The sequence below is a fragment of the Cyclopterus lumpus genome, chromosome 20 (genome assembly GCF_009769545.1).
Source record: "Cyclopterus lumpus isolate fCycLum1 chromosome 20, fCycLum1.pri, whole genome shotgun sequence".
Lineage (NCBI taxonomy): Eukaryota > Metazoa > Chordata > Actinopteri > Perciformes > Cyclopteridae > Cyclopterus > Cyclopterus lumpus.
In genome coordinates this window covers 15,939,048-15,966,333 of record NC_046985.1, presented here as the reverse complement: position 1 = coordinate 15,966,333, position 27,286 = coordinate 15,939,048, and the positions used below count along the sequence as shown (strand labels likewise).

The 27,286-nt window shown below is 49.1% G+C and overlaps 1 protein-coding gene across 2 annotated transcripts in view; it reads right to left on the bottom strand.

Moving 5' to 3' along the window:
• Positions 1-27,286, bottom strand: part of nrp1a (neuropilin 1a) — a 53,368-nt gene that overhangs the window by 4,190 nt on the left and 21,892 nt on the right. Inside the window, exons 4-11 of one of the 2 annotated variants that reach the window (XM_034560773.1) lie at positions 24,114-24,341; positions 21,713-21,868; positions 19,357-19,523; positions 10,443-10,598; positions 8,300-8,444; positions 4,295-4,626; positions 2,846-2,990; positions 718-828 (exon numbers count right to left, since the gene is read on the bottom strand). In XM_034560773.1, coding sequence (XP_034416664.1) covers positions 718-828; positions 2,846-2,990; positions 4,295-4,626; positions 8,300-8,444; positions 10,443-10,598; positions 19,357-19,523; positions 21,713-21,868; positions 24,114-24,341 — 1,440 coding nt within the window. The remainder of the gene's footprint in view (positions 1-717; positions 829-2,845; positions 2,991-4,294; positions 4,627-8,299; positions 8,445-10,442; positions 10,599-19,356; positions 19,524-21,712; positions 21,869-24,113; positions 24,342-27,286) is intronic. The other variant, XM_034560774.1, reaches the window with a different exon arrangement.

The following is a 27,286-nucleotide window of genomic DNA, read 5'->3' as shown; positions in this document are numbered from 1 at the left end:
GCAATGGCAGGAGTTACATTTCTTTTTTCAAATAACTGCACACATGCACCTAATGTATCCCTGCAAGCTAAATCTCTCTAACCAACACATGCCTAGTCTTTCCCCTCGGTCGCATAAGGGCCCTGTCTCGGTGTATCCACCGTGACGCACTTAATGTAATACTTCCAAAACACGTGACTGAAACGGTGCCATGCTCATCACCGGAGACTGCTGGTTAATGGGGAGTGCAGGCAGCAGTGCAGGCTTAGAGAGTTACTGGGGTTAGTGGGAAACGAGGCTGAGAGGAGTGCGTGGAAAAGAGGAGGGGGCAGGCGGACAAGGCGGGTGAGAGATGAAAGGATAGAGAGATAGAGAGATAGAGAGAGAGAGAGAGAGAGAGGCAGAGCTGGTAGAAGCAGGTGTGCGGATTCGCCGATCTCTGGAGCAAGTGTGACAATCGTCTAATTTGACTTTGCGGAGGTGGAGGTAAAAGGGGAGGGTGGGAGCTACAGGTGCACATAATTAGAGCGGCGTGTACGCCGACATGCCCGGGGATGCGTGCAAGCGAGTGGGCACAGCGGGTGGCAGATTAGCCGCGGTATCAAATCCAACCACAACAGAGAGAGCGGCGAAGCTGGTAAAGTGGAGCAGATTGAGTGCGAGCCATGGCAGATGGAAGGGTAAGAGGTGTGGGGGAGTGGGGGTGTGGTTGCAGTCTCATGAGGGCGATGTCAGCACCTGTCACGTCGTAGTCATCACCTGTGCCGCTGTGGCAGCTCGCCTGGTCGTCGTCACACTCGTCCGACGGAGTAGTGCTCGAGACGTGCGTGGTAGGTGGGACTGTCGGAGCTGTGAGGGCGGAGGAGAAGGGAGACAGCAGACGTCATGGATTAGTTTTTAAGTTGGAAAATGCCTTTCTGATTTGGTTCACAGAAAAAAGAAAGAAAATGCAATCATTTCTATGCTACAAGATGCGCTGATGTAGCTAATGCAGAACACCGCATGTCTGACCACTGTCTGTCTGGCACTTTTGTCCAAAAATGGGAGTGATTTACCTCTCCGAGAACCAAACACTGAAAATATAATTAGACGCAAGCAGCGTTAGCATCAGGTGGAATAGTCTGAAAGGCTGAATTCTGCTTATAGATTAAATATCAAATATTTAAAGAAAGAAACACTGAAATATGTATTCAAAAGCTCAGTGTGGTCTGCCCACAGTTACCCACTGGGCTTCATCTAGGCCTGAGCTATTAGCATTCCTCATTTTATCATGCTGTGGAGGTGTGGGTGTATAAATAGAGTTGAAGCGAAAGCACGTTCGCTTCGGGCTTGGCCGGCTGAAACCTTAAAAGATGCAGAAGCGGGGCCTGGGATTGGCTATAGGCAGGGCCCCTGGCTGCCATAGTGGCCTATCATTATAGCCCCGCCCCGCCCCGCTTGGATGTGGGCATGGCCCTCGATCCACTCCACACTCAGCTGCCGCACAGCCGTCCGGCGGTGTGTGTGCACACTTATGTGTGTTTCCACTGACGGAGTAATGATCGAGAGGGGAGAGATGGAAAGAGAGAGAGAGAGATAGAGAGAGAGAGAGAGAGAGAGAGGCATAGGGGGGAAAAGTGTCTGAAAAATGGATGTGTACCATATCTGTGTGCGTGTGAGCCAATGCTCTCGCGCTCTCCCTGTGCTAGATGAAATATGAGGCAGATCAGGCCCTGTCAGATTCAGGGTGGGGAGGGTCAGGGTTTGGGTCAGCGCTACGTCAGGGGAGCCTCTCACAGAAATGAGGATTTAGCCCTCCTGCTATGGTTTGTAGCGCTTGTACACACCAGTACGAGCACCTGTGTCCGCGCCTTGATTTTTTATTCACGCTAGTAACCACATATTTGGCAGCGTGCGGTTGGTTGCTCTGTGTGTGTGTGTGTGTGAGTATGTGTGTGTGTGTTTGGCATTAACACTGAAAACAAGCATTATCATCTGACTAAAGCTCCCGGTGGGAGTCCATGAGGCTTACAACGGAATGGGCCTCTCTGAAATCCAATATGTAAATCCACTTAGGGCCAGCGCGCTACACGCTCTTATATCGCTGAGCTGTTTGTGTGCTATGTCAGCTTTGAGAGAGACAGATAAAGAGCTGGGGTGAGGGAAAAAAATAGGGCTAACTTTTAAAGATGGCAAAGTGTGTGTGGCCCTTTTAAAAGGAGAAAGACATGCAAGGGGTTGGGAAGAGTGCGATGGGGGCCGGGCTGCAATAATCCAGGTGGGCTTTCACATGTGAAGTGGCTAGCTATGGGGGCAGCTTTGATGTAACCGGGAGACAAGACACGTGTCCCTTGTAGGGATAAAGAAGAGCAGGAGCCGGACAGCTGTGGGCTCAACACAGGAAGCCGCCGCATCTTTAAATAACCGTGACCGTGGCAAAGACAAGCCAAGCCACTTGCAGCCATTTCATCAGCTGAGGTGATAGATGGCTCCTCTTTGAGTGTGACATGTCAGATGTTAAAACATGTAAAAGCAGCCTGCGAACAAACGCACAGGGTCAAGGTGTGCCCAGTGAGGATTGCATTGTGGGTAATAAATTAATGGTTCGTCTAAAAAAAACATTGTCAACACCAGGGCTGAACTTTTCATTGCAGAAGTTAAAAGCGTCGCCATTGTTAATGCCATCGCTGTGGGCAAAAACGTTTCAACCTGGGTGGTAACTTTACTGCGTTACTGCCGTTAGCGAGGTCAACCCGACCAGGTAGCAAGGTCACCACCAGAGGTCGACATAACAAAGCCTCTTTTGTACATTTTGCACCAAATCTCAAGTGATACCTGAGACAGAGTGCACCAAATGCAATGGATTGTTATAGAAGTTTCAGTTTACCTTCGATCTCACAGCCCAGGAGCTCAAGCCGCAGGCCCATGCCAGCAGGAGTGGCCCTCTCTGGGTAAATTCTGATGAAGCGGGTCAGCAGGGGCTCCACCGTCCTCAGCTCAGGAGTGTCGTAGTTGCTATTCCCTTCGAATATCTGGCAGGGAACAGGAGAGAAAAGGTGGGAGGAGGAGGGACAAAGACAGAGAAGGAAAGAGTGAGTGAAAAAGAAAAAAGACAGTATTGCTGATAATGGCACTGCCGGGCGTTTGACTCATACAGCTCTTCAAACGCAGATGCCCAGAGGCAAACTCATCCCCGCCTGCCGAAACACCAGAGGGGGGCTGGACGGATGGCTTGTGCTGTGTCCGCGAGTAAGAAGAAAGAACAAAAGATGACCAGATCTCTCTCATCTCGCTGACACCTAAAGCATGGCTCCGACAGCACGACACACAGTGCTGTCGAAGGCAACTTTTCGTCTCCTTCAGATCCTCCTTGAGCAAAGGAATACACGAGGGAAAAGAGGAGGACGCGGGATGCAAGAGTAGCAAGCAAAAGGAGGGGAAGGAGGAATGATGGAAGTGGATTAATGGGTGTGATCACGTGAAGGAGCCTGGTGCACCTTAGATGCTGGGAACCTCTCAGGCGAGGGGAGAGAGGCGGCTAACTAGGACGGGGGGGGGGGTATGGATCCTCCTTATTCCCTTCATAAATCAACCATCAGACCATCTGGATCAGATTTATGCCCTGTCAGGGACGCTTGTAATTGGGAACTGGCTGTTCCAGCTCCTGGAGGTGTGCATGGTTGTGTATGTACGTGCTCATATATACGGGTTCATATATAGGGGTGGGTAAGCCTGTGTATGCATTGAGGAAAGTGTTGGCGTGTGTCTTCCCAGCGTGCGGCGACACCGGCAGATAAATCTTGGGTCACTTCTCTCGGTTGCGCGTTCCTTCCCTTCTCTCTCGCCCTCGTCATCCCTCCCCTGTTTCCCCCCTTCGCTCCGCTCACCCCCCCTTCTCCTCTGGAGAGGTTTCACCATCCACCGAAAGGGTTGAGCGGTGGGTGTCGTGCAGAATACAAAGCAGGAGGAGAGAACTGGGAGAAGGATCGGAAAGACTCGAGATGCTTATCCTAATTTGATTCAAAGCGCCGCTGAAATTGACTCGCAACGACTCCTGAATGACTCACAACTGCCAGGCGCAACGCTCCGGTGAAAATTGACTAAATGCACCATAATCGGAATTGATGCTCCGATGTGTCCGAGGGACATTGTTGAGTAGCAAGTCTACAAATCATTTTCCCCAATCTTTTGGTGTTAAAAATCAAACCAATTTCAACCTTTTTTCCTTGAAATAACTTTTGGCTCAACATGAAGAAAGCAGTAAGGGTTCTTCAGTCAGGGTTAGGGTTCAGATTTGTAAAAAAAATCAATCGAATATACCGGAAACCTCTCTCACCTTTGGCTTGTTCCCACTGGTGTCCAACACCATCTTCCAGTCGGAGCCATTGCTGCTGTAGCCGAGGCGGAACTTCTTCATGAAGACCTTGTTCTCCCGGTGCTTCCCTCCCTGGATGATCAACCCTTTCAACAGCTTGTCCTCGCCAAGATCCACCTGCAGCCATTCGCTGGTGAAGGGCTGGGGCTGGGGCAGCAGGGTCCACCCTGTCCTGCTGGTCAGCAGGCGGGCGTTCTCCGGTACCCAGCTGCGGTCCGTATGGGAGGAGGCGGTGATCTGGTTGTCGGTGATCAAGCCCGATACCATGCCCAGCATGCCCGAGCATGGGTACTCTGCAAGACAAAAAGATGCTTAGCATTCTCATTCAAACTAATGAAAAACTGCGGCGACGTTGAGCCACTAAAGACTTCATCTATATCCTTGATGCTCAACATCATCGACCACACCACAAGTCCAGTTGGCGAGTTTGAGGTTCACATAGAGGCAACAGGGGAGGTGAAAGTCAAAGCGAGGAGGACCATTCCCCAAACTCTTTGTGATGCTGCTGTGATCTCTGCCTCCATTCTCACTCTCTCTCTTTCTCTCTGTCTACAGATCTCATGCATACTAATTCCTTAGCCTGAAGCGGTTGTCTCCAGGCAGCCAATTAAAACCCTCCTCTTGGTTGGTGCTTCTGCTTCCTGCACGTTCTGGGAGTGCTATTTCTTTTCATCTCCCTTATCCACCCTCTCCTCCCTCTGTCGACTCACATATACCAACACACAAACACTCTTTCTCTTTGTGCTTTATCTGCTGCTGCACCTTCTGCTCCACAGCTGTCAACATCTGGGGGACTGGGTCTTTTAACACCTCGTTGTTTCCGTTCCACATTTCCAGACTTTCTTCTCCTCCTTTATTCTACTTTCCTGATCTTACCCTATCCAGACTCTCTGTGGTTTCAATGTTTTTTTCTTTTTAGCTTCTTTGCATTCGTTTCAAAGGGGAGACAGCTGTTTTCTCCTCATCGATGCCATCCCTCAATATCAAAAGCCGAACAGGATAACAACCTGTTGCTGTAGCTCGGAAGCATTTGCATGTGTAAACCTGAATTCCTTAACTTTCCATATGTTCTCACTTTCGTACTCCTGCACAGATATGTGTACAGATTGTAAAGCCCTCTGAGGCAAATTTGTAATTTGTGATATTGGGCTATACAAAATAAACTGAATTGAATTTAATTGAATTGAATAGCCAGCACAGTGCTTTCTAAGCTGTTGTTGGTGTCCTATCTAATTAATTGTTATTGATTGCTCATGACTGAAAACAACGGATCCAAATTAACAACCCGATCAACATTTCTAATGAGCAAAGTACCAGTTTTGGGCCACCAGTGCCAGTTTTTGTGTTCAGCCCAGCCTACTGCTGGAGGTCCATATCCGAAAAATACCTGAATGGACTATTGTTTCATTTGACACTTTTGCATTGAATTTCGACATGATGTTTTCAAGGATTTGTTTACCTGGTTGTACTTCAAGACCACTTTGAAGTGAGGGAGACCGTTTCATTTCTAAGATCTCCATCGTATACCCAAAAGGGAATTGGGTTAATCTTTTTGAAAATGACCACAATGACTAAAAAGATGTCAGTCCAATCTTTAGACAAATCAATTATTTCTTCACATTCTCCCCTTCAGTTAGTAGTAGCAGCAATCTATAGCACTTCATATTTATTGTGTTCTGTAGGTGTAAGTAGGCATAATAAAATAAATTGGAGCTCAAATAAGTTCCACCGTGATGTAATTACCTCGAGAGTTCTGACACTTAGCAGCTTGTATTCTTTCTTACTTAATCCCGAGACACTGAGTCAGGGATCTGTGGTAAGCAATAACATATTAACTATCTGGCTCCCACGATGGCACAAATCTGGACCCTATTACATCCTCTGTGTCTGTGTGAGACAAAGTACGCACTGTACCGCTGCAGGACTCAGTAGCGTGGCTGCATGTGGGGAGAAAAGGAGTGAAGACTTGGGAGAACAAGGTCTCATTCTGTCTCTCTCTGTCTCTCTCTCTGTTTCTCTCTCTCTCTCTCTCTCTCTGCTTATCTAAAACAGCTTCTATGCAGACCCGGGAGACGACTCTGTGGTCCTGCAGTCTACTGAATCGCAGCTCAAACACAGGGCAGCGCAGACGCCTCGAGACTGTTTTTGTGGGTTTCTTTCTACCTTCTCTCTTTCGTCTTCGGCCAGAATCCGTTTGAGAGCCTCGGGTCGAGCAAAGGCTTTGAAGTGCGGGGTGGGATTGAGAGAAAGGTATACGTGTGTGATGGCGTGCGGTTCCGATTCCGAGTCCAGACTCCCCCGGGGTCATTTGGAGCTCTTAATCGACTTCAGCTGCGATCATTGAGGCTTCATAGATCATGGCTTGCACGCAATGACACACCCAGTGTGTGTGTGTGTGTGTGTGTGTGTGTGTGTGTGTGTGTGTGTGCGCCGCATTTAGGGTTAGGGTGGAGCATCAATGGTTCATACGAGATATTTATACACCACGGCGTATTTACAAACAACAAGGACGGCGGATGTTTTTATTGATGAGTAGCTGTTTGTGGCAGCGGCCATGACGATCATGCGACCATGACGATAATCTCGCAACATTCTAGGGTGCAGCTCCTGCTCTAAGCTGATGCCTTGTATATGGTCTCTGTACCTTAAGTGGAAGTTGGGCGCTTACTTTGGATACTCTTATCCAGCTCATATTTTTGGTGCACTGTGGTACAGGTTTTTTTGGGGCAGAAAGTAGAGAAAAAAGTTCAAATTTCTTTCAACAAAGGTTTTTCAGCAAAGTTCTGGTGTCATAGCTCGAGGTAGAGCACAGTGAGTCACCGGGTTTATGAAGCCCTCGAGAGCCTCGCAATATTCTCTCTCTCTCCCTCTCTCTCTCTCCCCGACTGGGCTGCTAGCATGCAGTTAAACTGGCAGTGACTTCACAGCACCCAAGGGTGCTGACGTTCTTACGGAGGCCCTGTGGTGAACTCCGGCCCTGTGATGTGTTTAGGCTTTGTGCAGCGGTCTGGTCGCTCGCCCGAAACACACGCCCCATCTGTAACCCTGCTGTATCCGCAGTGCCCTCAGCTATTACATATAGAGCCACACGTATGTGATACACACACACGCGCACACACACACACACACACACACACGCACACACACACACACACACACACACACACTCACACACATTTGGCTGGCTACAACTAATCCGGAGCCGTGACTGTAATCCAAGGCTTAATGCTGAACTAACAACACTGACAACAAATGGCTGTCCTTGTGAGATATACTCCCTATCCAAGTACAGAAGAACAAAACACACAGGCGATCACTAATTTACGTTCAGAAACCCATAGAGATGCAGACAGATGGGTTAAAAAACCATATGAAAGCGAGCGACACACAAACACACACACACACACACACACACCAACCGCTCGTTAAAATAGCATCGACAAAACGGCATAGATGAGAGGAGCTTTGCCAAAATCAAAGCCCTGTAAGCAAAAGACAGGCTGTGGCTAAAGAGGGGGCTGTGACGGGCTCATCAGGAGGGATGGGACCACATAGGTCCCGCCCATCTCCAGCTCGCTCTACCCTCCAGATGGATCCTCCATTTATATTGAATGAGGTACATCTAAACATGGGGTAACATAAATAGGTAATCTTCCCTCACGTGCCACTCCTCTATAATGCAGCAGCTAGCTTCAGCCTTCGAGCAGAGCTTCATCTCACACCTCGCGGAAGGAAGATGTTTGTGCAACTGGGGCCAGAGTGGGAAATACCCAGTATGTTGCAACAAGCAGGAAGCTGATACTGGGGCACGCGCAGATGTACTAGCGACATCATCTGATTATTGCATTTGCGACTGTATGCGATTCAAATGTAAGCATGTAGCGTTCTCAGTGGCCAGCTGTGAGCCAAGATGGAGCTGAGACGTGTGCGTGTATGCAGATCAGCAGGGATCTCAGCAGTACCAACCTGATATCTTACATCCATACACCTCGAAGCGCAGAGCGATGCCTGTTTCCCAGGTAACGGGCCGGATCCGGATGAAGCGTGTCAGCGTGGGTTTGGGCAGCATCGTCTTGGCAACGTCTGTTGGGTTGGTGTTGCCTTGGAAAACCTGCGAAGGAGGCAGAAGGAAAGTAAATTATTGACACGTCACTTTGAGACGCCGGGCGTAAGCTCGTCTACGACATTGGCCGCTTTGAATCAAGAAACAAGAGAGCGGAAGATTCTCCTTAGATGAGAACAAGATGCAGCTAGCATTGTCAAATCTGAAAACAAACAAGTAAAAACAGCTGGAGCAGAGTGATTGTGTACTGAGTCAAGATGCTGACACGTGAAAATCTAAATGACACATTTCAACAAACTTTTTATTGGACTAAAATGTGACATCCAACTAGCACTTCCTTTTGTGCCAGATGAAGCAGCACAGCCGGGCCGTGGCCTGTGGCTGTGAAACCCGAGGCAGTATGTGTAACGCTGACAAGTCCAGATTGGCTCAAGATGCCCGTATTCCTGTCCTCTGGTACCAGATTTGGTGGAGGTTTTACTGCAGCGTCTTGTTTAAAGGTCAGAGATGCCACTGTTCTCCCCTGGGGTTTGTTGACAGTTTACTAGCGGCCATATGAGGAGGCCGGCCACCCGGCAAAACAACTCCCCACAGTCCGTCACAGTCCATTCCGGGTAATTGAATCACACTGGTGACCACACGACCTCCTGACCTCCCCGACGGAGTAGCTGTGGGGCAGTGAGGAGTCCAGCAGCGAGGAGTCCAGCAGAGAGGAGCAGGATGAACAGGCAGATAGAAAGCTAGCTAGTTCAGCCAATTTGGGATGAACTAAAACAACACCTGGTCTGATCCATTAGTCAGCGCAGTCCCTCTTCAACCCAGTCCCTGGGCAATACCTGTCAACCGCGTCACTGAGGGGCCGCGGCAAAGTCATCCACTCTCTTAAATGTCACGCCGAGTCTCCTCTCCGCTCGCCAGCTGCAAAGTGGCTTTTTCCAGAGCTGCGCTAAGACTCTAAAACTGCAAGCTCAGCATTTAGCAAATGGCACAAAAGCACTTTGGATTGTGGAAAAAACACAGGCCGGGCTTGCACGCGGCACCTCTGAGCCGCCACTTTACAGGAGGGACTGTGTACTTTGGAAGGGACAGTGAAACAACCAGGCCCAGGGGTTTGTGCACACAGCGGCACAAACACGAGTGTTTCGACACTCTGTTGCTGTTGACAACTTTTTTTTGTTGCGGCCTTGCACTCCTTCACTCAAAAAGGCCTTGTGGTATTTACATGTCACACACGCACACATGGCTCTCTGACCCTCCGGACACCCACAGTGGACGTGGTGTTTGCCTCAAGATGGAAAAAACCTGGTCAGATCTGCAATCGATGGTTCCAGCCTGTGGCGCTCCGGTCAAGCATGCGATCCCTCCCTTCCTTCCTTTTCCTTTCTCCTCTCTCCTAGGCACTCCTCCAGCAGCTGCTCAAACATGACAGCCTCTCCTCGTCTCCTTCTATCCCCGTCAACTGAAACTCTTGTTTGTCAAGTCTTTTGTCATCCCCGGCCTCATTTACGACAAGTCGACAGGGTGCCTGACATAAAACAGAGGCTACATTCCTTACATAATCCTCCCTATGGCTACTGCAGTGCTGCATTGGCACCGCAGTCTGTGCGTGGAAGAAACACACACACAAACACACACACACACACATACACACACAGTGGTATATTACCATGCAGAGAGGGAAGTGTATAATTGCACGTTGGGAGACAGAGACTCAAGTACATATAGCTGGGTTTTGGCCCTTTTGTCGAGCTCAAAGGCAACTTGGAATGGACCATAATTCAAGTCAGCTGGCTGCTTTGCCGAGACGGGATCTTTCAAGTGCAGTACATGTGCAGCGGTGGCTTTCATGACGCGATCGCTGGTCAGGCAGAAGTAAAAATAAACAAGTTTCATTATCTGCTCTGAGAGTCTCATGTGGAGCTCGGGGATTTTCAGTATTTTACTTTTTTCCGCTCATAATCTAGAGCCAAAAGAGGACGGCGTTGGACCTCTGCAGGCTAATGCCATTTTTAAATCACAAATGAGTTGATGGATTGAGTCCCCTACCTTTTGTTTGGAGCCTTCCTTCAAAGTGATCCAGTCCTCTCCGTTAGAGCTGACGTCCACTTTGTAGGACTTGATGAAGTAGATCTTCCGGGTCTCTTGGGAAACGGCGCCCTGGGTGCCGATGGCCGAGACGAACCGCAAGAACCCAAGGTCCACCTGAGGAAGGAGACGAGAGAGGTGTTAGACAATGCTGCTGAAAAACTTTGCGCAGGAGAGAGACTTTCCCTTTTAGTGTTTAGGAGCAGACACGGCTAACATATAGTGCCTGTTGAAATATCATTTTTTGGAGAAAAGCCTTTCAATGCATGGCCTGTATTAACAAGGCACTGATGTGCTCAGAGAGTTAAAAATATAACCACCAGCATGAGAATCACCTCTGGCCATATTCGGCTACCTGGGAATTTAATAAACAGCAATGAAATGATAGTCACATTAATGAAAGAGACACAGGATGACAACTTAATTTCCTGAGATGGGAGACAAGGGCTTATTGGATAGAAGTGAATGTTGAATAGAGCGAGGTCTGCAATCACATTATCAAAATTGGCCAGGAGGAAAGAGAGATACAGATTGAATACCAACTATTGTGCCTTTTAAAATATGCAGGGCTTTGTGAAGTAATCATGAATTGAGGTACATTACTGGAGGGCTATTACATTTTCCCAAGGAGGAAGCCGGAGGCGGTAGGGTCAGCGAGGCACGTGAGCGAGTGTCTGGGTGTAGTCACACATATATATATATATATATATATATATATATATATATATATTTGTTTGTGTGTGTGTGTCTGTGTGTGAGAGATGATGCTGAATTGCATCAGACATCATGCCCTTTCACAACCATGAACCATCACTGCCAGGAAACGGCACACACACACGCTTCTGTTTCTGTGGTAAGAAAAGCCTTCAAACTGGCTCTGGATGATGTAAACGCTGCCTAACTTCCCTACGAGCCCGATTGTGAAGTCAGCTTTTGTTTGTCGCGAGACACACAAGGAATCATTTCAGCCACCACAGATAACAAATCGCCCCCCTCTGACATCTGCGGAGGCTACTTAACCCCACCGTGCCATCCCTTCGTCCATAAAGAAGGGAAGGAGGGAGAGCATGGTGAGAAACCGAGAGGCTTTAGAAGCACTGCTACCTCAGCGAGCTTGAGTTGAACAAGCGTTAGCACCGTCCCTGACAGGCCCAGCTGACGTTAATGAGGAGTAATGGCGTTGCGTGCAGAAGCCACCAACGCGCGACGGCGAGGCAGGAGAACAAGGAGGTTTCCAGAAGAAAAGATGAGAGACGAGGGGCTTCGGCGTCGACGTGAGACGGGATGGCGTGTTCTCAAGTGGAGTGCCGGGGTATGTGAAGACCATGAATGTGAGTGTTAGCAGGTAGATACAGGACGTGTGCACATATTTTAGAAAATCAAAGCCACGGTGATCTGCCACCAACAATCTCTGCAGAGCTCCTGGAACACAGTCGAAGCCTCATATGCAGCACCGCGCCACGCTTAATGACCCGGAGCAAAGAGCAGGAGAAGGAACATCTGCGTGCCACGGAAAGCTGGGACGTTGGCGCTCCTCAAAATCCACTTCCAGAAGCAAAAAGACACAAACAGATGGGAGCAATAAATGAGGTTCCACCATGCTCTCTCTCTCTCTCTCTCTCTCTCTCTCTCTCTCTCTCTCTCCCTCCCTCTCTCTCTCGCCTGCTCAAAGGATTTGGATGGATGGAGAGTAACAAAAAAGACAAGTCGCATTCGGAGACAGAATACTTTTGTTCCTGTCTACACGCTCAGGGGGCTTGTACAGTAAGTCCCAGATTTCATTTGGGTCCACAAATAGAGACAAAATCAAATCCCTTCAGCTTCAGACGGTTCCCATTTAATAACGCAGCAGCTGAATTCTGCTGGGTAAGACGTCGTCGTATCTGGCAGCGCTGGCTGAGGAAATCGGAGCACGATGGCAGCGTGGCCTGTGGCGGCATATATTAGCCCTGGCAGGTCTTTCACATCTGTCTACAAATGGCCAGCCTGAATCATTTCCAAACTGGACCAATGGAAAAGGAGTGTATTGAAAGGGTCTATGTTAAAAAGAAAAGGTCTAATAAGAAGACTTGGCCGTGGGATGTTTCTCTGAAAAAGACCTCATTAGGTGTAATGGAGAGGAAGAGCCCCTGGGAATGAAATGAGTGGCGGGGCTAATTGGGAACACTCATGGGTGCTCAGACTCCAACAATCTCAGAACCTGAGCGTGCTGGAATATGAAGAGGGTCAGACGTATGATGTATTACTTTAATCAGCACTGGGCAAGCTGGGAACGTTGTTGTTGTTGGGAATCTATATCTGTGTGAATTGGCCCGTTACAAGGGGCTGAAAACGGGCTTTCTTTATTTGCAGTTAAATAGGCTTCGGGATTTTTTTTGCCACAAATTCAATGATGCTGGAATATATGCAACAAAAGGGATAAGCTGGTACGGTGGGGTGACCAGATGAGAGAGGTTTACATTTGGGGGATGGCGGTAAGCGTGGTCACGTGGCCGTGGTTGGCGACTTACAGTCCTATAAATAATAGTAGTATTTTCTTTCTTTCCGGTTTGTTTGGATCTCATAAGGCAGCAATGATCTGCTGGAATTTCCCTCCCCACTCGAAATCAGCGTTTAATTTATTCGGCTGCATGTTTTTTTTATTCAACAACGTATGTGTATACGGATGTGTAGTTAGTTCATCAATTTGCTGCACTACTCCACACAACGATCAGTATGTAATCTTTTATAAATGCGGGACAGGATTTGGGATTTCGGAAAACTGCTTCTGGGACGTCTAGTCACCTTTCTGTGACGGGATGTGAAGATTGGAAAAAGAGAGAGAGAGAGAGGAGAAGGTCAGGAAGGGAAAAAAACGAGCCTAGGAAGATGTGAAGGACAGAAGCGTGGGGTCTCCAGCGAAGGAGTGCACAGATTAGATACATTTCACAGACGCGGGCTGATAACAGGGCCTGGGTAATGAGCAAAGCATGATTTATTAATGTCTGCTTGTTAGAAGCGGAGGAACGAGACAGAAAGACCGGGGGTTACGCGGGTCAGGGAGAGTAGACGTTTTGGATGTGAAGCACAGTCCATTCCCAGACCACAAAGACCACAGAGAAGACCAACAGGCCCAGAGAATGATTGCAAGTGGGACTCCTTTTAGCCCAGAGCCACGGACAGCACTCGCTGACCTATATACATAAACCAACATTTAGAAACCGCGAGCAGCGCACACTGGATCTCGGGCCGGTATATCACCCTCGGATGATAAACAATTTGTCATCGAGCCCTGAAAGGCAGAATCGTGCTTAATGGGTGATGTAATCACTGTGCGGAGAGGTGTGAATTATGACTCCTAATCGAGCATCTACGGGGATGTGCAGCTTGTTGAGCCTTTGCTGATCCAACCCAACGGACTCATTCACCATATTGTTACTTCCCCTATGAGAGTGTGTGTTTGGACTGGAGCCCACCTATAGACAAATGACACCATGCATTCTGGGCATGCTGTAAGTCATATCTGGAGGGACACACACACACACACTGAGCCATACACATGCCAGGCTTCTCAGAAACTTCTCTGCGTCTTTGTCTCCCGGGCACGTTGTTTTGGATGTTCTCTACCTGCTTGTTGTTAGGCAAACAGATGACTCAAAGCCCCTTGCCACACAACAGTGTGAGGCACACACACACACACACACACACACCTACACACACACACTAATGAAACCAGAAGAGGCAGAAAAAGAACAATTCGTGCTCGGGCATGTAACATCAGCCTGTTAAAGCCTGGCCTGCAGATCGACTGTACTGAAATACGCAACATGCATTGGATTGAGGCAGGAGTGTATGTGTGTGTGTGCGTGTGCATGTGTTTGTGGGAATGGATGTCGGGGAATGACAGCCAGCCAGTGGATTCATGTATTTGTGTGTGTTCCAACAAGTTTCAAGAGATCATTTTCCAATTATCCCTCAACGGCAGTGGCAGCTGTGGGCGTGATCATTAGGGCTCCACTGTGTTGTCTCCGTGCTGACTGACTCAGACGTGCAAGCAAGACCACGTGATACATGGCTGAGGCCAGTCATTGTGTGGGTGCTGCACGGACACATGTGGTGTTCAAGGCCAGGGGGTGGGGGGTGATGGGGGGTTCATGAAACAGCAAAGGCTCAAAAGCTTTATCACTCGCTGCTTGATTGGCCCGTAATTGAGTTGCCAAGAAGTTACATGGAGCAATCCGTACGCTGGGAGAAGTTTACAGAATACTTTCTTTTAAATCCATTTCCAGCTTCCAATCTGTCTGTGCGTGTGTGTGTGCGTGCGCGTGTGTGCGTGGGCTGCTGACTGAATAACCGAGGCCTTTGGTGAGCGAGTTTATTCGTTTTCCCTCACCAAAACAACAACAAGAGAAATGCAGAGAGTGTGAGGAAGGAGGGGGCATTCCTTTGTGTTACAAAGTCTGAGAGGCAGCTAGTACACATAGACAGAGCTCTTAAAAGGTGGTAAAGTTAGGAGAAAGATAGCCCAGAAGCATCAAGTACATGCATCCTTTGTGTGGTCATAAGAGAACGATGACAATTTTGCAACCGGACATAAAACACGCAGCTACTTCACGATGCTCTCCAGCCCCAGACGCAATATTTCAGCAATCGGTTCCTTAATTTCACCTACAGGGCTTTGGAAGCGGAAACTCTTCGGAATGGCTCCATTACCCTTAAAGTGTAATTAATTCTCCTTTCAGGAAAATTGTATTACTCAAACGCTGCAGGACCTATGAGCTCCACTCACGACCTTCCATTCATCACGGTGTTCACCTGACTAGTCTATTTTTAGCGCACACCCCTCCCCCGCTCGACACCTCCGTGGTGGCATTAAATGATCCCCCGACAGAGAGGCATGTGCAGGCTCGGGTAACAGAGGAAAAAGGTTGTCTGGTTTGTGGGGTGTCCTCAGATGTGTGCCGTTGCCTGATGAAGGCTAGTAAGAGGAAGCATTCATCAGTGAGCTTTTATTCCTTCCTTCTGCATCACCTTTTAGACTCATGGGTCATTCCGGCCCTCGCAAACAGGCACATGACTAACGCTCTGAGTCACGATTATGAAACCAAGACACAGTGATGAGGACGCAAGAGAGGGCGCCGCGCTGGTATGTCACGTCTGGAAGCTGCATGACGATCCTTTCCCAGGATACGCAGCTGCGGATGACGACTCTAGAACTCTTTCTTTTCCTTCTTTCTTGCTGAAACTCACACTGATTACGGCATTTCTCGGGATACTTATGGCGGCACCGTCTCGTCTCATTACATCATGCCATCCCTCACGTTTTGATTTCTGGTCCCACTTTCAGGCTCCTCCACCCGAGCTTCGGTCTCTATCCTTTCCACAGCCACAGAGCCACAGAGAGCGTCCATTGTTTCCATCCGTGCGACGCGACGGCCATCTCACCTGGCGGCCACGTGCCAGCCTCGGACCGCTGTTAATTACCGCTCCGTACTCTAAATTGCTCATCACTCGGTGCCCCGGTGAGGGAACGGGGGACAGAGAGAGAGAGAGAGACAATGGCGATGAAGGGGCCATTTCTGCAACTCATTGACCTGGGGTAATTGAGAGCACATTCATATCTGCAGGATATAGCCGAGAGCGCAAGTTCAGCGTCTGGCGTCAGGCTCTGCACTTGGAGGGGGGGAAGGGGGGGGATCGGTGTTTTCGTCGAGGAAGTGAACGATTAGTGGTCGTTTGGTTGGTCAGGCGGCAGAACTCAACATGTTATCTTTGCTAAGTGCAGTGTGCACACAGCTCATGGATGCACACAGCCCCCCCCCCCGCCCGCCCGCCCTTACCATGTACACCCCGTGACTAGTTCCTCTGTAAATAGTTGACTGTTGAGATTAGCATCACACACAGGGGATAAAGGATCATATTGTGCAAACAAACACTGATGTGCTTCTCATGCTCTCAGTGCTGTCAGCTGTCAGACAAGCGAGATTAAAAGCATTTTCTCAGACAACAAAGGTGTACGGGACTCGCTATTTCCTCTCACGATTAAACAGTTAAAACTATCGTAATCATTTAAAGGCTGATAAATACCAGTGAGGTAATTAAGGCATTATGCATCCTGGCAAGATGATAGTGGCAGGAGCCGCCACCGGCTAAATTATAGACATAGAGAGAGCAAAGTCAGCTCATGGGATAACCTACTGCATATTGCCATTATGAGATGCTCATTAAAGAGGCTTTCAGGTATTGACAGTTGGTTTCGCTCGAGTACAGTGTAAATTATTCATGTGTGTGTGTGTACACGGGATCAATGGCGGCTGCCCGGCAGGAGATCCAGTCTTGGGCTTTATCGCATCCTTCAGGTGCTGTGGTGACTCTCGGTAGCCATCAGTTCATGGCTCCGACATATCTGACAAAGCCATTCCACACTATGTCAGCAATTTCACCCCGCTGTCACGCTCCCCTAGGAGCCGTCGGTTTTCGGTCGCGCCGAAGGCAAAAAGCACAGAGCTGCCTCTCAGAGACAAATGTGTTGTGCAGTGTTATGTGTCATTCAGCTTTTCTTTTGAGGAGAGTTCATAAATCAGGGATCAGCCTATAAGCTGGATGGAGTGGGGGGGGGGGGGGGGGGGCACCCCTCATTTATATATATGTTCCAGCGCAACCCGCTGTTCATCCCCCTAATCTTGAAAGACGGCCATGACTCACACAGGCAGATAATATGCAGAAATCTCTACCTTGATCAAAATCTGTGGACTGGCATTTTCAAGAGGAATAAGAGGGGGGAGAACCCCCCCCCCCCTCCGAAATGAAGGGTTTTTGCCTCTTTCTTTGCTCCCTCCTCCAGCCAAAGACCCCCTCAAAAGGACATCTGTCCATCTCTGTGTTCAACAAAGGGCTGATTAATGGCCGGGCTAACACACCAATCTAATTACCCAGAGAAGAGCATCTTGCCCTCCTCCTCTCCGTGCATTAGAATGAGGCGGCATTAAAATGGATGAAAAATCGGGATTTTGTTCAGACAAAAATAAGAAGGAAAGCCGAGCGAAGAGAAAAAAAAGCGCCCGGGAATCAAACGGCCGCCCCCGTCATGAGTAATAAAAACTGTTGGCCTCAAACTGCAGTCAGGGAATGATAATGAAATAAATAATGAATTGATTACTATGCATGTGACGGCGCACCGAGATGATTTGTACGTGCCGCGAGAGGAGCCTGAGCTTGTTGCGGCACCACGGACAGGCCTAATGAAAGAGGAATGAAGAATCCTACTCTTTTTAATACCACTTGTGATAATTGGGCCTCCGCTCGGAGTGCTCGGCACAAGTGCATCGCACTCCTTCGGAAGCATAAATCAGGTGGCGACCACGGCCGGGGCTCTGGAATTAAAGGAGCCCCACTCAGTGTTTTGATGTGATTAGTATCGGGGAAATCAGCACACCCATTAGACCAAAATCCAGATTTGACTGCCAAATCAAATCCTCAATATGATCAATACTATAGCAGGGGGCAGGCTAGAGTGGCAACAAATCATTGTGATCACTTGTAATGTCCACCGACAAAGAGAGGCCTGCAAGCCTACGCTGCTACCCTTAATACACATATCTGACTGTGAACAATGGCCTTTCCTTTCAGAGAGAAAAGTGACTCAATACGACAGACAGACTGTCCAACCGCTCGAGGACGTGGTGAGGGAGGCCGTGCTTCTTCCTGATCCACTCAGACGCATGCCGGGTTTCCTCTGCGGGACAATATGGACCCGGCCAGACCCTCCTGCACACCCACAAACCCAGGAACGCACACAAGGACCCACATGCATGGGAGAAAAAAATGCACTCCAAACCCACACACACACACACACACACACACACACACACACACACACACACACACACGCACACACACACTTCAACACTGATTCAATTAGTGCGAAGGAGCACCAGGGGCCCTCAGGAAAATATTTTCATGGTAGTAATAAAGGAAAAGCTTGCATATGGCCCTCCTCTAGCAAATATTTGGCTTCGGGTCAGCTCTATTATGCGTCCCACTAGGAATATATAGGGGCCCAAACTTTTTCTGAAATGACGAAAGACTGTCGAAAAAACAGGAGAGAAAGAAAAACAGTCTGGGCATTTACAAGGCCCGGAGGCTTTCGGTTAATAAATCAAACGTGTGGCAAATGCATCCAGGTAGTGTGGCTGTGTGTCACGAGAGGGAAGGGGGGGGGGGGTTGCTGTGAGTGGACTTGGGATATATGACTTATCCCCATCTGGGGATAGAAGAACTAAATCCTTAATCTTTTCACATAAAGTTCCCCCGGTGGCTGATGATCGCTTTGTGCAGATAAGCCGACAGACAGAAAAAATATGATGGGGCCCTGTTTTAGTGTATGTGTGTGTGTCTGTGTGTGAGGCTTGGCACGATGCCTGGACTGAATCCCAGCATCCCCGGAGGCGGCTGCTGTTATCAAAGAATAGGGGGAAGTTATCAGGTAGCACAGGAAGACAGAGGGGGAGAAAAGACACAGACTGATCGACAGAGAGAGAGAGTGGATGAGGGCAATTTTGAGGCGTGGACTCGACCGCCCCGAGGTCCATCAGGGCGTCTGGCATTCATCATCGAAATTGTTGGTTTCTCGTCAAAGTGCTACGGACACACTGCACCTCCAGAGACTGAAGGACAAACACAGAACACTCCTGCTGTGTTCAAGCAGGCAGCAGTCGCTTCTGATACCGCGCACGCCCTCAGACTGTGACTCACCACCAAAAATACAGACTGCGGGCATTCGGGGGGTTGTTCTCTACGCTGCCATGGTTTTAATGCCTTTGCTCTGTCATATTGTATCAAACAACCCTCTTGAAAATGACCTCTTTGTGCCTCGAGAAAAAGATATATGCTGTACCTGTATCCATTCTTTGTTTGAGTCCTCCGCCGGCGTCCATGCGTTTTCATAGTAGTTGAGTCGGGAGCGCTCTGGGGACCAGCTGGGGTTGTACTGGGACGAGGCCATGATTTGGTCCGATGTTATCTCTCCCGATTCCATTCCCAGAGGGTCGCTGCAGTCAAAGTCTGAGGGGAATGAATAAGATGTGTTAGTCGAATCCTGAGCACCGAGAGCACCCGCACGTACCCGCATGTTCCCCGGAATCAGGGCTCGTCTCTGGGGAGAACGACACCACGCGACAGGCACTCAGCGCCGTCAGCCGGGAAAAAGAACAGCGCATCAGTGACGCCTCAGGGAATCCTCCCTGTTTCTCCCTCTTTAGTCTTCTAATGGAGGCCGGATGGAAGTGTTTCGCATTAAGGTGTAAAAGTGTCCTCATAAAACATTCAGCGTGGGCTAAGATTACGCCAGTATTAGGCGTTAAAGTGACTTTCCCTCGAGCTGTTTCTTCCACTGACTGGATCTGTTTCCATCACCTCCCTGTGGGCAGTTCATCTTTTTTTGCACATAGTGAATATTTCCCCCCAACTTGGTCTCTTGGGGGAGTTTAGGTGTGTTTAGCAGCTGTGTTTTGAGGCCATATATCACACTCAATGGCCAAACCACCCTTGGTAGGAGGTGGCTTCCCCTGTTTGTGTTGACATGGGGCAGCCGTTTTGAGGCATCCCGGGCTCCGGGACTAAAGACTCAGCCGGGTCAGCTTGGGGTCGGCCTCTCTGACCTCTGGAGGTTAGACGTGCTGACACCGTCGCGGACGGAGCCGCCGCAACGTTTGGAACGAATGATATGACCTTTTGATCTGCGCAGCAGTCGTGTAATGCCACCACGACGACAGAGAGGGATGGGAGGGCACACTTTCACACATTCCTGTGGACCATTACTCTTTCTTATTGTTTATTTGCTACTTCCTTTCGCCTGAAGTTTGAACCTCGACGGTGCTTCAAACCCGGCAGTTTGCGAGGCCTCCTGCTGCCATGAACATGCAACCCTTTGCCCAAAAAGGCATTCATGTGTTTGCGAGTGCGCCGGAGTCTCAGCGTGAGGGCCGAGAACACTTGTCTCGACGGCGACGGCTCTCTATGAGAGGACTACCCGTTCTCGTCAAACTTTTCCACCGTGGCCCACAGCACGGAGATAACTGGATCGTGATCAGCGGAAACTCTGGGGGTGAGAGGCAGAGAAACGGGAGCAAGGACAAAAGACAAGGCCTCCTTTCATCACCTTATCACCTTGCATCAGTGGCTTTCAGCTAGAGTGGTACTCTTTCCTCTGCCATGCGGAGGCGAGAAAATTCACTGTGTATTATGCATAAGGGGATTATGAATGATTCAAGTGGTACACGACTGGAAGAGGGCAGGCTTCGAGTTTGGAGATTTATCTCCGATCGGGGATGCGTCTAGGTCGGTGATGTAAGAGCAAGCAACTCAATGCAAATGAAGGTATTTACTGATCAGGAGGCCAGATCATTAACCGTGCCTCTTAATGGGGAATGTGAAAAGCTGATTTGGCGTAATCTGATCTGAGATGTGTGATTAAAGCGAGTCAAGTAACTCAGAAGAAAACTGAGGAGAAATGACATCAGCAGTCATCGTTGTGCTCATTATTGTGAAGCGGGGCCACTTGTCTCTGTGTGTATGTGTGTGTGTGTGTGTGTGTGTGTGTGTCTTTTCCTCTGGGCAAGACAAAATCCTTTTTGGAGACGATTAGTAGGTTTGTTGAACGTCATCCATCTCCATCTCTATTCAAAGGCCGACTGTGTTCGCTTGGGGTGGTCTAGCCCCTCGACAGATTTATGACTCCTACCAGCGCTCGTCTCCCTTAATGAAATGTTTAGCCGGAGCGTTTTACAGAATGGGGTCAGCCGAGGTCAGCCCTGCGATGACGCCGCTGCATGTAAAAGCCCTAGGGGTTGCCTTGTCCGGGGTGGTTACCGGAGGGCAAGCTGCCTTTTGGAGCCCGTCTGGGCTCACAGTGTGTGAACCTGTGGGTCTTGTAAACCACGGGGGGCATACCCAAATGAAAAAGCAGTAGGTGTTTATTTAATAACTCTTAAGCTCTGTTAAACGTGTGGGAATCTGTCATAATGTGAGTGTTTGTGGCCTCAGTTGCAGACAACATCTGCTACTTATTCTTAGTAATATTCCTCGGGGGGTTACTTTATTGCCCTCAATTCAAGCTCATCGAATCCAGATTTTCTTCGCCTGAACAAACGTTGGGGGGTTGAGTCTTGATTACTGCCGCAATATATACCGATTTTTTTGACATCCCCCATCTGTCAGATTTTCTGTGTTTTCTTTTTTTCATGCCAGCTCACCTTCCGGAACGGTCCTTTCGATCACGGTGAAGTTCGCGGAAAAGCCTTCCTTCGCGATGGCGCTGTCGGTGTTGATGGTCAGCGCCAGGATGCCCGTGTAGGAGATGATCCGGCCTGGTGTGTTCTGCCCACAGTACCTCCCGATGTACGGGCCGACTGGAGAGAGAAAGGGGAGAAGAAGCACAAACACTGTTACTCGGGTTGGACTTGTGTGCCACAGTCATGTCACACAAGGGTTTAACTACCGACCCCCCCAAGGAGGTGTGAAAACTAGTGTGTCAGTGAGGTATGGGACTTTTCTTTTTTTTTAACCGACACCATAAAGACGCTTGAAAAGACATTCCTGCTTGGCCTGTCGGACACAAAAAGAGCAGAGGAGGGACCTGTGGTGTGGCCAGGTCACGGTCTCTGTCTATTTGCTGGCCGTAAATTCCTTCCTTGAGGCGGACACGGGACATTAAAAACGAGGGAGAGAGAGAGAGAAAGCAATAAAAGCGACATTTGAGGGACATGTTCCACTGAGCAGACTGAGTGGAACGGGGGAAGCCGGAGGGACGGAGAACGGGGGGTGGAGGGACGTTAGGGGGAGACAGAGCGGCATGGGAGAAGCATGGGGTTGGGTAACGGGGGGGGGGGGGGGGGGGGGGCAAGAGAGCACATTGACCTTGCCCTATGCCTCTGATATGCACTATGATCCATATGCATTTGTGTGAGTGTGTGTGTGTGTGTGTGTGTGTGTTCCTGCCAGTGTGTGTGGGGGCTTGCAGCTTATCTGTGATTAGTAATGCTGTGATCAGGGCGAGTGATGGTCCTGCCACCCTGTGGCCTCCTGTCATCCAAAACATGCCACTTTCAGCCCAGCTCTTATACATGAAAGGCAAAGGCCGGGCTTCGAGGACTTACGGGGCGAGGGGGGAGGATGTGTGTGTGTGTGTGTGTGTGTGTATGTGATGCCTCCAATTCATCTTCGTAACCCAGGTGCCTGCTTGAGAATCTATGTGTGTTTTTAAATCCGCTAAGGCCCTGGCCCTAACATGAAAATGCCATCTCCCGGATTATCTGCATGACTCCCCAGTGCTATGAAATTTTAAAGAGCCTCGCTAGGAAGTCTGCATCCTGCCTGGCTCTCCTCCATTCCTCGGGGGGGGGGGGGGGGACGAGGGAGGGGAGGCCGTTCTCACGCAGCGGCTCGATTTACTCCAGTTCTGCCACGCGGGCCCCGGCATCTGACCGGACATGCCCCCCCCGTAGTCCGAAGTGGTGGGTTTCCAGGGAATAGGTTCACTGTTGTATTCCGCTCTTTTTGTGTCATACATACTGAGAAATCGAAAGTAGCACGGGAAACTTTTTTACCCCCCAGATCCCTGAGGTACTTTTTTTGTTACAAGAAATATGCATTAAAAGGTGAGAATAATGTGACATATTCTCAGCTCTCCGAAGCCTGTGCAGGTCTCCTTAATCAACACAGATCTTGAAAATGAAACCACCTCCCACCTCGAGGAGAGAACCTACAAATGAATTATGGAAATACTTTGTGGAATCAAAGGTCAACTCGAAGGAGATGCGAGCTCAGTGAATATTGAACTTCGCCTAAACTCACTTGAAACGGCGCTCTGATTTATACTTCAACCTCATCACTTGCTACGGCGCGGCAGTGAATACTGATGTTCTTTCAATCCTCAGCCGCCGATGGGCGAGAAAAGCTTTCATCTCGTCTGCAGAGAAAAACTGCAAAACTTCAAGAGGTGATTTTGCTCGTTGAGTTCAAAGCCTCATCTCGGGGGGCCGTGGAGGCGCCGCTTTGAACACAGTGCGCGCCCCCCTCACCCGGTCTCTCACCTGCAGAATGAGCTATTTTGTGGCAATGTTTTATTGCGTGTCCGAATCTGCGGGCCTTCGCTCTCATCAGGACCGAGCTGGTTCGGTTCACATTCTCACAGTCATTTCTTCCCGGGCCGAATTGTGTTTTTTATGCGTCAGAGAAGCGGAAATATCATAACCTAGATTAGAGCTTGAATTCCCAAATGAACAGACACTGACAAAAAAATGCAGCCCGTGTGGGAAAAAGGAAGGACGGGAGGCTCTCGTAACCAGGAAGTGTTTGGCGGCGTTGAGCGATGACTAAGCGTTACGCTCATGCCGACAGACCCCTGCCAAGTCTGGTTGAAGCAGTTAGCCCAGTGGCCCGGGTAATGCCGTCATTTTGTGTAAAGCTGTTCATTTCCTCTGGAAAAAAAACCCAGCAGTGAGAAGAGAACTATCTATCTATCTTTTTTTCTCGACAGGATAGCAGATTTCTAAGCAGTGGGATTTCAGCTCTAATTTTTTTTTCACAGCATTGATTTCTTTTCTGGTCGTTTGAGGAATAAAAAAAACGGCGGAACCAGCGCTGCTTGCTCACCTCCCGGGAAGCCGTCCCAGATCTCCAGTCTGTCGTAGCGGCAGAACACGCCGGTGGGGGGCGTCGGGTCGGGCTCCAGCTCGAAGCTCTCGAACTCCAAGATGATCTCGGACATCTTGGGGGCAAAGATCATGAAAGAGCAGTCCAGGTTGTTGGGGTATTTCTCTGGGAAACCGGGCGACTTTATTACACCGCTGTTGGAGGTGAAGTTCCTGGAGCATTCTGGACCTGCGGGGGTAGAATGGAAAAAGAGAAGGTGAGATGCGACAGGGACAAAGGAAGCGGGCGGGGGCGATTCTTTTGAATGACTGTTGGTTAAGTGATCGGTTTCAATGAGGCTTTGTGTGGTCAATGTTGAGGAACTCTGCCTCCCAGCTGGTCTATTGAGTGGAGGACATTTTACAGTTTACGCCCCCGAAACAAGAGACCACCTTGATAGATCTTCTACTCACTAGAGGCTACATCTGGGTCTCTCAACCTTTCGCTATGTGACCCTTTTTTTTGTTCATTCCCTCATGGACACAAACATCCACACTGTGTTACAGCTGTAACTCCTGGGACATCTGGACTGTGAGCGTATGCTTTAGTGAAAGGCCTCAATCACCAGAATCAGGGAGCGATGAATAAACACCTTGATTTACTGTGTGAAAAAACCTGTCTTACACACACACACACACACACACACACATCAGGGCACGCCTGTGAAACATGTGAGAGGTGCTCAGGCAGAATTACAGCGTCAGGGATGGAAGGGCGAGGGCAATGACTGCGCACACATCAACACGCGCACGCAAATTTTACACAAGGGAAAGTCCAAATATGTATTCACAGCTTTCCCTGGGAGAGCTGCCTTTCAGCTGATGAGGAGCAGTGACATTTCCCATGTTAGCCACTTCTCGGAGCATCGTGAGCTCAAGATTATGTTTTAAGAATGACTGACGTGTGATCAAAATATGTTTTTTTATAACAGCTGCAGGATATTTTTTAGGAGACTGATAGAAAGATACATTAAGACGTGTTTGCTATGCGTGCACACACACACACACACACACACACACACACACACACACACACACACACACACACACACACACACACAACTTGTGGGGAGGAGGTACAAAAAGGAGCACTACTGTCATCCAGGGCAATTATTTTAAGCCATTAGTGGCAGAAATGTGCACAGGATAATGTAATTTTCATGCTCATCTGACAGCCGGTGTGATGGGCGCAGATGGGGCCGATCGAAAGCAAAATCGCAGGGAGTTATCGCTAGATAGAGCCTGTGTGCTACAGTCATTGTAGCTTAAATAAACGTGGCAAACTGCTTTTTCCACTGTCACTCACGCCCCTTTGCCGTGCCCCTAATTCAGGACCATCAGGCCCACTTCAGCCTGTCCACCGGTGGAGTGAGTGAAGGGAGAGCGAGAGCCACGTTGAAAGCGTTCTGACTCTAAGAGCTGACATTTAGTGCCGCCGGCAAAGTGTGGCTTTTTCGAGAACAGTGGGCGCCATTAATTTCAGCTTTCCGTATTTACCCCCGGAAAATGAAGGGGTTTTGTCGAGAGAGAGAGAGAGAGAGCGCTCGCTGAGATGAGAGGGCCGCTGCATGCTGTAGTTCTGCACTTTACCTCACCGTATTTGTGGAGAAATGTCAGAGCGTTTTTTTTGGGAGGGGTGGAAACTATAGATGGGAGCCACTTCTTTGAAAATAAAATGCTCCCATGAGTCTCTGAGTGCTCTAGACAGCTGCAGTATCCAAAGTGCAATTCAGGTCGGCGTGTTGAATTTCCTGTGGATATTGGCTCAGATCTCTGCTCTCCGTCCATTTCACAGCCTCCACCATGACCCTTATCTCGGCTCAGCAGTTGACCAGAACCGATTTGGTCTTTGGGAACGGTTCACTCTGAATCCAGGCGATAGAAGACTATAGCGCCTGGACGGATGCAAATGTTCCATAATATTTTGCCAGGACTGACCTCAGTCTTACTACTTGAGCATTTTTTAATCAATTAATATATTCGGGAAGTGTGTGTAATGATACTCTTTCCAGCTCACTTTACATATCTCACCCTCCTTATTGGGTGTTCCATTTTTTGCCCTCTTTCCCAATCATCACGACCGAGGCCAAGCCAAAGGACAAGCTCCCCCATCGTCCTCAAGGAAAAAGGACAGCGCAAAGACGTCACAAACAAAACGGCGTGATAATCGTCCAACAGGTCTCTTTTATCTAGAGCCTCCACGAGCCCCCACCTCGCTACACCCAGGATGCATTGTGCTGATATCCGCGCCAGAGGCATTCGGTGATAGGACGGGCTTCTTCTGTGGCAGCATCCGCACTGTGGCCAAATCCCTGCCCCGCCTTCACTGCTGTATTTGTCGCCTCAATAGGAAGGGGTCGGGGGGGGGGGGGGGGGGGGGGGGTTTGAAACCGGAAACAGGAAGGGTTTTGTAAATATGAATATTTTGACTCAGGTAAGACTCACAGTGATCACACACTAAGATTGTCCCATTTTAAACCCATTTGGGGAGTTTTTCCTGATCCGATGTGAGGTCCTGGGACAGGAATGTCGTATGTGTACAGATTGTAAAGCCCTCTGAGGCAAATTTGTAATTTGTGATATTGGGCTATACAAAATAAACTGAATTGAATTGAATTGAATTAAACAGTTCGGCCACATCGCACCAGGTTGTCTGAGCCGCTGCTTCTACATAAACAGCCGAGTTTACGACAGGAAGTTGGGAAAAATAAAAAAAAATAAGTAACCATGAACATTTACCTCCGACCAGGCGCTCAAACATTTACTGCCTGCAGTGATGGATTATTTTGACGCTCTTTTACATTGAGCCCCCCTCTCCGCTGGACGGGGGAAGTAAACAGATGTCACTCCGACTCGCTCGCTGAGTGATCAGAGGTGGTTTAACACGACAAGCCGTATCCGACGAAATGGTGTTTTAATGGGGATCTTATTTCAGCCTTTTTGCAAGTGTGAAGAGATCGATACAAATCTTGAATAAATACGGTCTCAACATGAAGGGAGCAAGGGCCGCCTTTCCACAGTTATTCTCCCTGATGACTGGTCCTCTATGTCTCTATTAAGCTGTTGCTTTAAAGTGCTGAGAGTGGACCAGGGACTGGGCGTTAATCACTGCAACAACATTGCGCCAAGGAACTG